We start from the raw sequence: 13,776 nt of genomic DNA, 5'->3' as shown, positions 1-13,776 counted from the left end.
AGTGCCAGAAGCACAATGAAATTGGAGGTATTACGGGTCCAAAGGCAGCAGTACCTGTAAGCTAGATGGATCAGGTTGTATTAAGTTTTAGCGTTCAGTTACTACTGTAATTCTAGCAGGGGCAAAGTTAAGGCACTGTTTCTGTATCTAAGGTGAGGGGGAAAACTACTGCAAATATTTGTGTTTTGAGAGTAAATTTTAATTTTTCCTGAGAGACTTGGGAATTTGCAGCAGCGTAAATATAATAATCAAGAGACGACCTTAAAAGCTAGTGAAGTTTGAGCATGCTACATACAGCTTTTTAGCCCTATGGAAACATAGGGTTAAAAATGCACACTGCAGAAGCAAATAATCAGGGATTGTGCAAAGTACAAAAGCTACAGCGATTATAGCAAGGAGTAGTCTTCCCTACTTATGCACGTCACCTGAAAGCCAAAGTAGTGAAGATGCTTTTCTTCAGGACACAGGAAGCGTTAACTAATACAAAACCACTATTACCTACTTTTTCAGCTCGTATGTGCAGACCTAGCTCAATTACTTCATTGAAAGAAGCGAGGCAGATTACATAGTAACTTTTATTAATAAGTCAACTTTGAAAAAAGAATCTCACTGACACATTTCCAGAATTGAAGTTTCCTCACAAAATTTCACATGAATATTCCAAAAGTTTCTCCATCATTAAAAACATTCAACAGAAGACTTGTGAAACAGGCATTGAATAAGGTGTACCAACCCACAAGTCACTGGAGAGTGGAAAAAAAATAAAAACAAAAAACACTGTTTAAGTTCTTCTCCATAAATGGTCCTCATATCATAGGAAGATATATCATTTGAATGCTAACTGTCTTACAGTATTTCAAGTTTGTTACAGTTAAAGAGTTAAGGAAGAAAGAAATTAATTGAGTCTATAATACAGTAAAAAGATGACATTTCAATCAGACACTGAAGTTTAAAAAACAAAAAAAAAAGAAGCAGCTTCCAGAAAATTCAGTGAAAAGCTCTGCTACTTTTTATGTATTTATTGGGGGGGGGGGGGGGCGGCAAGGGGGAAGCACAGAAGGAAGAGAAGGGAAGCAGAGGAAGAGACATTTAGAGTAGATAAGTCTTTAACAGTCATCTACAAAAAGTAATACTGCACCAACAGAGAAAAGGATTGTGAAGCATCTAGGCACCATATTTAGCTTTTATCAATTGAATTAATACACTCCAGAATATAGCTTCTTTTCCCCTTAATTAAAAATAAAACAGAACTCTTCACTGTGTTCACAACAGAACTCTTCACTGTGAACTCTTCACATAAATATATTACACCGCAAAAATAGACTAATACAGAGAAAAGATTTCAGAACTGAAAAAAATTTAATGGGAAGTTCCAATAGTCATAATCACAATATTCTTATTCTAAGTGCATAAGGCAAGTTTGACATCAGCTATATAAATTTACAGCATTATAAAAACTCTTCATCCTGGAAAATTTTTTAGAAAAAGAAAATCAATACTTAATGAGGATATAATATTGCACCAAGAGCTGAAATTAACAGGTTACACCTATAAAGTGCTGAAAACCCTTCCAAAGTCAGGCTGTATTGTAGTTCTGTACTCATAATGGTGCGTGAATCTTGAATACATACACAGTTCAGTGTGGTCACTTGATTGCAGACTTTTTTAAAGAAAAGACAATGAGGTAGAATAAATTCCTTCAGGTTCTCTTCCACCTTATGGAACATTAAGCTGTGCAAATGGGTCTGTCACAGGAAAGGGCTCCAAAGCTTTTTCTGCATTCTTCCAGTTATGAAAATTTTCTTTGTACCATTCAACTAGTATGAAGAGAATGTTGGTGAATCAAATTGAACAGAGATAATAGCAGGGAAATTCAAAGAGTTGATAGATATCGCAAGAGTAAGAGCAGAAAAATAATTCATTATACAAAATGTTATTCTGTAAGATCCCAAATAACTACTTTCTTCCTATTTACAGAGTCCTAATCCCAGACTTATTCTAGCATTAAAAAAATAAATTAGTTCCAGTACCTGGTGCCATTGTACTGTGATTAATTTTTTTAAACATATAGATAAATTCATTATTTGAAGGGGAACCCATTTTATGTAAAATTACAACCATAAGTTCATTCTCTGTAACTTCTCATTAAGTTACAGACCCATTTTTCCCCTCTCCCTTTTCATCCTCCCATCACATCCAAATCCATTAGTACCAAAGGCAGTCATACTTGTTTTCTTTATTCCTTCTTTCCATGGCACTTTAGGTCTCCATCCCAAGTTGTGCATTTTTTCTGAATTCATTGGGTATCTCAGGTCATTGGTCGGTCTGACAAAGTATGAAATGCACAGGCAAAACAATGTGGTTAGACTGTTTTATTAATTAGAAACACAGCACTTCACATTGTCTTCAAGCCGTCATACTACATATGCTTCAGCTTTGAAGATTCCCATAACAGATTACACTGCTTTCACAAAACGTGGCGATTGTGTGCAGCTACAACAATACAATTCAGTTTGAGCAGTCAACTACTTGAAAGTGACTAGAATAAATGTGAATTAATGTCTTCTTGGCAAAATGAATGCAAAACACGATCACTGCCAATGGAATTGTACAAACCAGTACACATGCAGTTCCTCAGGCAGTTATTATACAAGTCAGTGTTTTCTAATATCAGTGTTTCCATATTTCATCCTGGAAGCCCAAAGATATCCACACCCATCAGATTCGAAATTATATATAGACTTCCAAAGCATTGTCATTATAGCGCTTAATTAGCTGGATAAACTTAGTAACACTGAATACATTAAATCCAAAGCTACAAGATTCAACGCTGAAAAAGATTCAGTACATTTAAGCATTGCACACGTCTCTTCTGCCACAATCTAACAGTTAGGTAGTCTAATCTAATGTTCCTGCAGTACTGGCACTAACATAATGAATAGTTAAGTTATAAGTGCAGACAGAAGCAAACCATTTATCTGAGTTGTTTTTAAAAAGTTAAACTCAGAAGCAAAAACAAGACTATTTTTTCCACGGCAAGTAAACTCTATGCCCTTTAAGTGTCTCATTATAGAATTAAGTAACTGCTGACTGTGAACTAGAATGTTAAAAATCCTTTATAAAGCCTCAAAATTCTTTTAAAAAGATGCAGCCCATGCTGCTGCCCTAACTTTGGCACCTCAAAGTCTACATTTGAGAAAGTAATTTCAACTTAAGATAGGAATCTAAAATTAACTACCGTATTTAGGTGCCTATTTGTCTCTGTGGAGAGAGAGTCTTACCTATAAAGCACATCCAAATCTGAACCAGCCCCATTAACACGGAAATACTAAAGCTAGATGAGAAACAGTGGGATTTATCTCAACCAAGTGATGTAGAATACAACAAAGTACTGAAAAAAACATCATTAAGAAAAGGTTTAGCTGCTATGCAAAACCTATCCCTTTCCTAGAGCACACTTCCGTAATGAGCAGTCTGAAGAAAGTCTGAAGACAGTCAGTCTTTGGAGATCAGCACTACATATTCCCCTTAAATATAAAATTCTGATCTAAAGATCCAAATAAAAAAAAGAGTTCATAGTTTTCTATAAAGTGTTCTGTACAGTTCAGAGGTGTCAAATCCATAAAAAGTTAAGAAAGTAAAACAGCTCTTACTCCCTCAAGAGTTTTCTCCTTCTGCAGAGCAGAGACTTTCACAGAAAAGTTACATTGAGCAAGAGACCCAGAAACCTTCAGAATAAAACTATCCTGCATATGCTTTTTTTTTTTTTTTTTTTTTTTTTTTTTTACCTGTCCTTGACATAATCCATCCAGTGCTCCATTTCAGATTCTGAACTGGTCTTCTTTATCTGTTAGGGGATGGGGTGGGAGGAACAACCCACATATCTTAGACTGTCTTTTTATACACATTTAAAAATTACATATGTTATGATATGAATTAGATATGAATATTTAAGTTCGTCAAGGGAAGTGGTCTTTTGTCTAAACTGAGTTGTCAGACTACTGAAATTAATCACAGCTGTTTAGGACAATTCCAATAATTACTCTGCCTCATCCAAGCTCTCAAACATTCATAACTTTAAATTTAATAGTTACACACTCTCAAAACAAAACTGAAGCAGACAGTATGAAAAGTCATCAGCAAACAGCATTCACTCATTAGGCCCTTTACGCCCTGTTCCAGATAGCTGATGTAGTAATGCAACGCAATGCACGATAGCCTGTACCGCATTAACATAATGTGTATAGCACATTATTCTCAGACTGTCAAAAGTGACCTTTCCCACCTCGAGCACTTAACTACCTCACAATGCTACAAAAGTTTTACAGGACAACTCTTCATATGTATGCTGACTGCCAAGAAAAAGTATCATAACTGTTTACTCACTAAATGAATTAACTCCTTAGCAAGTTGGGCAATGGACATCTCAAAATTAGTTCCAATGTTATAAATTTCACCTGGCTTCCCCTCCTTCAGAACAGTAAGGAATGCTTCTACCACATCAGTGGCATAAAGGAAATTCCTTCTCTGAAGTCCAGAACCATGAATACAGCTAAAAAAACCCAAAAAACATAAAAAGGCAAAAGATTCTTGTTAATCTTTAAACAGAAGCACTCAATTTAATAGTCTGCATTTTAAGCAGTTCTGCTGCTAAAAGTTACAGGAAGGTATCTGAAATTAAAATAGCTTACTTCATACAATCCTTAAGCAATTTTGAAAAAAAAAAAAAAATTCCATTACTGAAGCAAATCATAACACAGTTAAGAAATGGCTGTTTTCCAAGCCATACTACCTAACTATGGCTATAATCACAGTTTCTGTAGCACAAACACCACACCAAAAAAAAAAAAAAGCAAGTTACATACCATTTTCTGTTCTGTTGCAACAAAGAGATAAACTTTGGAATAACCTAAACAGTTAAACAAGAAAACTATTACTCCAACTTATTTTGGAAGCTGTTATTCTACAAAGAATATAATGCTTCAACAGTAAGTATCATCGAGCATTTCAATAATTTTTTAGTATTTTAAGTTTTTAAAAATCTAGTCAAAGAATGCATCAAGCCTAGAAATTGCAAGTACTCTTTTTTTCCTGGTGTAAGCAGAGTATTTTGTACACGATAGGTGCTTCTTCCTCAGTTCAAGGCAGGAAGTAAATACAATTCCATAGAATATACACAAGCTTAATATTAGATGTGCAGCAGAAGAGCTAGTTTCTTAAGAGTACAGGCCCCTGCAAGATAACGTACGGATAAAAGCAAAAAACATGTCATTTTGCTGCCTTCTCCCCATATTTGTGACTGTTACAGGTTTATTTTACCTATTACCCTTACAGATTGGAACGCCTGCTTTTATACTCAAGATATCACTCTCTCTCAGTTTACCTTTTGAAATTTTGTTTATCTCAGTTATTTAAACATCCCCAAAGACAGCGCACAAACCGTGAATCAATATAATTGGGGGGGGGAGGGGAAAGCACTGCTTGACATAGAACAGTTAAATATGCTTGGAAAATTAGGAAAATTCCAGAACAGTTACTGTGGCAACATTCATATAGATATCTGAAAAGCTCTAACTTATAAACATGTGTTCTGGATGTCAATAAAGCATCAATCATGTGTTAGCATGAGACCAAAACATGCAGTCATGGTTAAGCATGACTAACACACTTGCAAGATAATACTTTTTCAGAAAATTAGTTCATTCTCATGAAGAAAAAAGTAACGTATCACTCTAAAACCCCAATTTATACTGTACTGAAGCTCAGAGTAAAACATACATTTAACTTACTTTTTCTGGATACTGGTGTGGTCCATAAACATTACTGCTCCGTGTGATAACAACTGGAAACTAAATAGAGTATTAAACATGCATGTGATTACATAGGAAATGAAGTATAATTTATGAGTAAAAATCTGTAGGCTTCCTGCAGGTTAATCAATAATAAACAACACACATGCAGTGCCCAGTCAAAAATCTGAAATCTGTTGTTATAAACATTGACAGAAGCTTGTATAGCTTAATTATTAAATACACAAGGGTCAGTAGTCTCAGCTTGTCACGTAACATGAGTGATGAGTGTTCCTAATTTCCCAGTCTTGTTACAGATCAACCACAGAACATTACATACATACATGTGTGTGTGTGTATATGGTTGACTAAAGATTTGCTTACTATTTCCTATTCCAGGTAAAGAGTTCAGTCATTAATACCATATTCAAGTCAACTTTGTGTCAAAAGCAACTTTGCAGAAGGACATGTAAAAACTAAAAAAAAAAAAAACTCTAAAGCATTCGAAATTAAATACTTCTGCTTAAACAAACCTGAATAATAAGCATCAGTTTAATTTTTCTTTCTTTACTTTTAGTTTCACTATAATTTAATCCTTGATACAACTTGAATTTTGCATATTTTACTTCTGTATAAACAGATTCCCTTCAAGTTTAACACTGGGTTTTAAATTGCTAATGTTCTTTTAATCATTTTATCAAAGAGGACATTTTAGGTATTACAGTTCAAATTTTAATAAATGTCTAAAAATACTTGACCTTTTCCCAGCCCCTTGCACTATCTCCACAGACAAGAGTGATGGACATCCTCTGATCCAACTGAACCACAAAAACCAGCAATCAGAAAAAAGGTGGCATTGTGTTATCTATTACCAATTTTTCTTTCATACCCTTAATGCAAATAGTATGGATGTTGTTAAGTATGGGCTTTAGAGTTTTTGGAGCTTGCATCAACTTACTTGGTACCTTTCCCAATAAGACTGAACAAAACATTCTGCAGCTGCTTTTGAGGAGGCATAGGGATTTGTTGGACGTTTTGGTGAGGATTCATCAAATTCCTAAAACCAAAAGAAAAACTTGCATTGCATAATTTATTTTGTCCAGATAAGCCTTAGAAAGTTATAAAACTTCAAATTAAAACTACAGCTGCAACTGAAATGGACATCCATAAACACCCAAGAACAGCAGTCTGAAAAAGTCACCGTTCCAGTTAAAAGCAGCAGATTAGCACAAGATGGTCTAGTTATCAAGCACTGAAGGTGGGCAGAATATCAGTGGTAGTATTTTTGTATTTTTATCAGATTACGTCACAGTAGCAGATCCTCAGCTTTAATCTTATAAAATAATCAGCATCACCGCAAAGAGGTGCAATCCTCTTCAGAATCATATCGCCACTGAGCACTACAGCTAGAAAACTGAGCTATCCCTTCTAAATAAAATGTATTCTTTCTCCTTTTTCTATAAACTTTGTTTCTCTAGAGAAAAGCAGAATTTAAATCTACAGCCCTCTAAAACAAAGCTTCAACAATTCCGTCCTGTCCCAAAACAGATAGCCCTGTGGCTATCCTGACACAGGGTACGGACACCTCAACCATTTCAGCCAGTTTCCACTTGAAAAAAGACACAATATTGGACCAAAGGAAGGAGGGACTTTATACCAGCTGAGATGCAACTCAATCACCAGAACATGAGAACAGAATACTCGCAGTTCTTGTCTGACATTTGTCTCTGAAATTAATTGACCCAGATTTACTTGTTGACTTTTTACTGAAAAGTCTCTTTAAGACCAGCTGATTTGCAAAGAGAATAAATCCAGACAAATGAGAATGTTCTTTTCAAGGCCCAGAGGCAGAAAAAGTTCACTTAAAATTATCTCAGTCAAGCCACTTGTCTATACACAAGAAAACAATATCCTAGATATCATAAAGGTTATAGATTTAAGTTGTGCTGAAGGAGGTGATAAAGACATTGAAACAATAAGAAAGTGCCTAACTTTTCTGAAATACATTGTTTTCACAGATTACGACATAAGGCACTTCCATTCCTATTTACACCTTTAAAAGTATAACCATGTGTAACGTTTTTACTGAGCTAGGCTTTCCTTTCCTGAATTAAGGTCAATCATAAATGGGCAAGAACGAAAAAGATTTCCACAGAAAAATAAAATATCTGCATGCCTCTTCCAGTAACACAGGAATCCTTTCCTGTTCAATTTGTAAGTATCTACAATTCTGTTAATATTTTAGCTCGAGTATAAAAATAGTGTCCTGCGTGTCAAGTTCACAGTCAAGAGCGAGCAAAAAAAGAACAAGCTATGCGCATTAGAGCATTTGTGTGACTTCAGTAAAGCAATATTTGTACAATAGGTTATTTTGATACTACCTCTTAGATGTAGTTACATGTCACTAACGACCCCAATCTCACAGTAACGTGCACTCAATTTAAAATATGCTACGAAAAGTCTTAAGGTCCATTTTGATACTTCTCTGCCTACAAACAACCTATAGTACTTTAGAAGTTCAAGCACTGCCCAAATTAGTTCAGAGGTCATACATTTACAGAGGAAAATTACTTGTTTTATGTATGATTTTCAATATTAAATCCAGTAAAGCTAGAAAAACCCTCATGCATTTTTAAACTCACCTCATCAATGCTACCTCCATATACTTCATCTGTACTGACATAGACAAACTTCTCCACATTAGCTTCATACGCAGCAGCAACCAACACATTAGTGCCATAAACATTCACATATGTGAATTCCAGGGCATGCCAAAATGAAAGATCTACAAAAAAACCCAAACAATTCTGATTAAATTAGACAACAGAATGAAGAAAAAAAGTTCAAGGAAGATGCAACCAACCATTAAAATAAAATATGGCTTCCTATTAAATCAAAGGAGGCAGCAATATAGACATGAGATCGTTGCTGGTGCTTTATCACTAATCATTTGATTGACAGATTGCAAGGTCTTCATTAAATGAGGAACTCTTCTAGCTTTCTACACCTACTTCGAGATAAAATATTTGGTCCCAAAAAGAGGCCATAACCAGGAGTAGAAGTTTGCTGTCCACAGACATTCGCATTTGAAATAGCATTAGCTAAATTTAATTCATTTTAAGCGGCAGCATAACTATCCTCCAGGAAGGGCCAACCTCAGTAAGAAAAGTATCATTCAAGCACAGGTGTATGATGCAGTAATATATATCTGTTACTGTTAATAAACTTGTAACTGTTTTAATTCTGACAATTATACCACTGATGTAATGACACTGCGCACATCAATTTTGTCAGTTTTGAGAAGTAAAGTATTTTCCTGGAAAATTCTTCAAGGACTTTTTTTCATGATGGAGGGACTATCATAGGGATATTTCTCATGAACAGTTTTACTGAATAGCGGTAATCTATAACAGGCATGTTTAGGTATAATTCATTTTATCTCTTCCTAGAACCTTGACACCTCCGTCTTAGCTGCTACAGAGTAGTTTTTGCTTTATGGTTGGACGCAGTCAAGTGAAAACTGAAAAGATTAGATATGAACTCTTTTTTCCATCATCTTCCCCTTTCCTCTATTACAGCCTCAGCTGCATGTGTGCCTAGATGATATCTAAAGTAAAATGTAAAAAATTAATTTTATCATTTATGTGCGGTCAAAAGGGATGATAGTCAGATGAAGTACTTCATATTAAACCTGTGAACCTCTTAAAAGTTAAAAATGCCATGAGACCTGAAATCACATAGTTCATACAACTGGTACAAGGATACATAGTCTGTACAAGGACACAGCTGGTTCTGTAGTCTTGTTTTACGTGAAGGGCAAAAGGATGAAAAGTATCGGTATAGCGTTTCAAACGAGTGTATCTCATGAACATAACAAAACATGCAACAATGCTCACCTACATGTGTTTGGGCTGCAAAATGAAAGACTATATCAATTTTCTCAGTTTCAAAAAGCTGTTTTATAAAATGAGGTTCACAAATGTCCCCCTAAACAGAAAAAAAAAATCATTAATAAAATTGTTACAAATTAAAGCTTACTATTTTGTTATCAACAAGCGTCACATAATACAAACTATCACAAAAGGAAGCACAGGAAAGAGTTCTGCAGTAACAGCATGTTTCCAAAGCCGAAGCATGTATTTTTATAGCCGAAGCACAGCATTATTCAGCTTTTTCTTTAATAGCAGTAACAGAAAATAAAACTGTCCAACCAAAAGAGAAAATTATGTCTTGGAAGATCAAATTAGATATTCATATCCAAATTTTTAAATAAAATAATATGCTTTCTTTTACTTATTTATAGATATAAGTAAGGCTCCCAACTAAATTTTGGGCAATACACTAATGTCACGTCTAAAACAAGACCAGATGTAAATTTCATGCTTTTTGAGCAATAGCCCCAATCATATTTAATTCATTACAGAATTTACATTGTTATTTAACATTAGAAACAAGATCATTCCCAAAACATACACAACAATTGTAGCATGTATCTTGAATGCTGAGGTTGTAATGACAATTTCCTACACCAAATAAAAAGTTACCGGAGTTTGGCTGGCAGACAGTGGCACCTAGTGGCATTATAGAAGGTGAAGTGGTTCTCTTTCATCAGAACAGAGAAGTGCCTTAATTTTTTTTTTAAATCAGAAAAACTGATATATTTAGAAAACAAGTTAAGTGCTTGACACACGAGTCATTCTTCACTATGTTACAGAAGCAGCAGCAGCTCTCAAAGCTAAATACAAGCCGAGAAGTTTTTGATATTTATCAATTGGCTCAGCTTAAAGAAAAGCTAGTCGGGACCTGAGAAGAAGGGATATTACAGAGAGCGGAAAGTTTACTTACGTATTTTCAAAAAAAAGGCAATTAACTAGAGATAGTTCCAATGCACCAATATCTTGAAAAGCTCTCAAGCAACAATACTAAACAACAGGCTCTAGAAAGTACTATATATTAAAAATGGGAGGAAGTTAAACTGATTTACCTATTTCTCATCCCTGAACAGAACTGAAACACTCCAGCAAATACTTCAGGCTCATAAATTGCTTTTAAACTGATATGGTTAGAGTTATTAATCATTATCATTATTAATGCTGCTACATTTCTAGTAAACTCTTGTAGGCTGAATCTCATTTATTTAACTCAAATTCAAACTTGATCTTACTTTTTTAGATATGTTCCTCTTTCTTTATAGGAATATCTTTTAATAAAATTGCATACATCAATTTTCTTCTAAAAATGCTCTTAGATGTAGACTTTGGCTTGGGCTACGTGAAAGCTGGCCTCCACATATGCAGTGTGTGAAATACGCAGAAATATTTTTTCAATAAAACGCATATGCAGATGAAGAAAATCCTGGTACGTCCATCTGAGCGTCACACACAATGATGATGAGTTACTAGAAGTAATCTCAACTGTACCATAAAGGCAAGTAGTGGCTTCCGTTTTGTGGCGCCCTGGCAACCCGTTACCTTTATACTAAGATATGAAAGTCTTTCCAAACTTAAGTTTCCTAGAGAGGAAGGCTTTACCTGGATAAATTTATAGTTTTCCTTCTTGGAGACAGTTTCAAGATTCTTCAAGCTTGCACAATAGTCGAGCTAAAGAGAAATACCCACAAAATATCATCAAATAGTCTTCACTGAAGTGAATAAGCAAGCTCAGATCCAACTTAATTAAGCTCCTATTTCAAATAAGCTTGATAATAATGTAAAACCTTCTTTCAACAGAAAAGCTACTTGGCAAACAAGTATGATGAAACTTTAAAAATGTAAGAGTCTGAAAGATATCAGCTTCAAAAATGCTTAATAGCTAAACAGAAGCTTAGAACTTCAAAAGCCTCCTCCTATTTTTTTCCAATAAGAGTACTACATGATTATCTCCTGAGCATGGCGTTATAAGCATGATCAGCAGCTAAGCTATTGCTTTTGCATAAGAAAACAAACACTCAGACTGTAATTAAACATAAATATATATATTTTTTTTTTTTTTCAGGGAAATTTCAAAATACCATAGTTTGAGTTAAAAATCATTAAAAAAAAGTTTTCCTTAGCAAGGAAGATAAAAACTCACTTACCTTATCTAGATTTACAATCAGATAATTTGGATAGTTTTTTACAAGAGACACAACTACATGTGAAGCACTGTAGGATAGAAAAACACACATTTTACAATTATAAGTTTTACAGTTACAGAGTAATGAGAAATTACTAATAACTTTATTAACATCAAATGAGCTGGCCTGAGGAGGGGAGGGAGAAGAGAAGTTTTCACTCAAAAAAGAAGAAATAGGAATTCACAGAGAAAGAATATGATTTATTTTAAGACTCATTAGCATTGATCATGCGCATAATCACGTACTGCTAAGGAACTAAAAACTGGAGGAAAAGTTAATGCAAGTAACACAAGAAAGCAGTAAGTTAATGCAAGTAACACAAGAAAGCAGTAAGTTAATGCAAGTAACACAAGAAAGCAGTAAGTTAATGCAAGTAACACAAGAAAGCAGTGCTCATAGCCACCTCAAAAAACAAACCTGTTATATGTTATGTCCAATTCTCATTCTTAGGCTCTTAAGCTTACATGTATAACAAAACAGTCAATTCTCCTTACTTGCAATACCAACTCTCAGTAACCTAGTCTCCACCACTACTGCCAGGTGTGAGAGAAGAGGATCGAGACACACGTCTGGTACACAGGCCTGTGTACAAGAAGCTCGCTCACACACCACATCTCTCCCAAATTGATATGCAGCGTCCTATACTGCTGTTACGCAAGCAGACTAAAACTGCTTCGTGGCCTGACTTCCCCTCATCTGCCAATTTATCTGTAAAGTAAATGAGAACAAGGAAGCTTCACTGATTTTTTTTTTTTTTTTTGCAAATAGTATGTGAGAGCTTATGCTTGGGCAGAGCTTATTCCCCTCCTCAGCGCCCCAAGTTAGGGGTCGCACGTTAAAACCTAGCCCTCTCAGGGGTTCAGCCTCTGCGCCTACCGACACGCTCAGCCTTAAGACTTGACCTGAACTTCCGTCTCCAGTAGAGCCCACAGCCCTGGGCAGCAGCCCCGCTCACCCCTCACCGTTTATCGCCCCAAACTCCACCACACGAGCAGATAAGGAACCGCCCCCCCCCCCCGGAGGTGAGCCAGCAGCCGGCCCCAGCCCGCTCCGAGGAGGCGGCGCGCCCGTTAACCGCGCGGCGCCGGCCTCGCTTCGCCCTTAGGGAGCGAGAAAGCGCAACCCCTCCGGGCCCGCCGCCACGTCCCACCCCGCGCCCCGAGGGAGGGCACCCGCGGTCCGGGGTCCCCGCCGGCCCGCGGCTCACATGAACCCCGCGCCGCCCGTCACCAGCAGCCGCTTCTCAAAGACCGGTGGCGGCGGCGGCGCCGCGGGCTCCAGGGTCTCCGACATCGTCCGCGCTGTACGGCAGCCCCCGCGGACCTGGCGGGCCGGCTCCCCCGGCGCGCATGCGCGGCGCCACGCTGAAGCCGCAGCTCTGCCCTAACGTTTCACGCGGAGGGTCATAGCGATTGCGAGAGCCCAAGTGGAAAGAGAAAAATTGAAAAAACAAACAAAAAAAGCCCTCTCCCTCCCCACAAGCGCCTACACAACCCAGCTCGCTTCCCCGAAGGCGAGCTCCGGCGCCTGCTGCCTGGCACAGCCCAGGGCGCACCGGGCGGAGATGCCGCCGCCGCCGCCGCCACCCCAGCTCCGCTCGGCTCCGCCCTGCCCTGCCCTGCTCAGGGCTGCCGTGGCGTTTTACGACGCTGGGCCAACTTACGGCCGAACCCAGCGACGGACACGTCGTAGCGGCGGCGAGACAGACCCCTTGTAGCAGAAGCAACGGGAGCGGGCCGGGGGGAGGTGCTAATTGCTTTGGCCCCGCCCCCTTGGGCGGCAACTGCTCGTGCGCGGCTCCCATTGGCTCTCTGTCCGCTCCCCCCCCTCCTCCTCCCCGCTCGCCTGCCCCGCGGCGGTGGTAACGGGTGT

The 13,776-nt window shown here is 37.6% G+C and overlaps 1 protein-coding gene across 1 annotated transcript; it reads right to left on the bottom strand.

Annotated features, from left to right (window-relative positions):
- Nucleotides 1–561: 561 nt before the first annotated feature.
- Nucleotides 562–13,539, bottom strand: TGDS (TDP-glucose 4,6-dehydratase). Its single transcript, XM_068929024.1, has 12 exons — nt 13,112–13,539; nt 11,866–11,932; nt 11,321–11,389; nt 9,686–9,776; nt 8,432–8,574; nt 6,748–6,846; nt 5,790–5,849; nt 4,866–4,909; nt 4,387–4,552; nt 3,789–3,847; nt 2,228–2,325; nt 562–1,817 (listed from the first exon to the last, which is right to left on the bottom strand). Exons 1-12 carry the CDS (start codon nt 13,195–13,197, stop codon nt 1,717–1,719), a joined length of 1,083 nt encoding a protein of 360 aa, XP_068785125.1. The 5' UTR covers nt 13,198–13,539; the 3' UTR covers nt 562–1,716.
- Between the last annotated feature and the right edge of the window lie 237 nt (nt 13,540–13,776).

This window comes from Struthio camelus, chromosome 1 (genome assembly GCF_040807025.1).
Source record: "Struthio camelus isolate bStrCam1 chromosome 1, bStrCam1.hap1, whole genome shotgun sequence".
Taxonomy (NCBI): domain Eukaryota; kingdom Metazoa; phylum Chordata; class Aves; order Struthioniformes; family Struthionidae; genus Struthio; species Struthio camelus.
This window is presented reverse-complemented; position numbering and strand designations above follow the sequence as displayed.

What these genes read in the sequence shown, in the direction of transcription:
- TGDS (XM_068929024.1), bottom strand. Translation starts at nt 13,197, where the DNA reads ATGTCGGAGACCCTGGAGCCCGCGGCGCCGCCGCCGCCACCGGTCTTT. An exon ending in ACGGGCGGCGCGGGGTTCAT is followed by an intron (nt 11,933 to 13,111) that starts GTGAGCCGCGGG and finishes TCTATCCTACAG; the next exon opens with TGCTTCACATGTAGTTGTGT. An exon ending in CACACCAGTATCCAGAAAAA is followed by an intron (nt 4,910 to 5,789) that starts GTAAGTTAAATG and finishes TTAACTGTTTAG; the next exon opens with GTTATTCCAAAGTTTATCTC.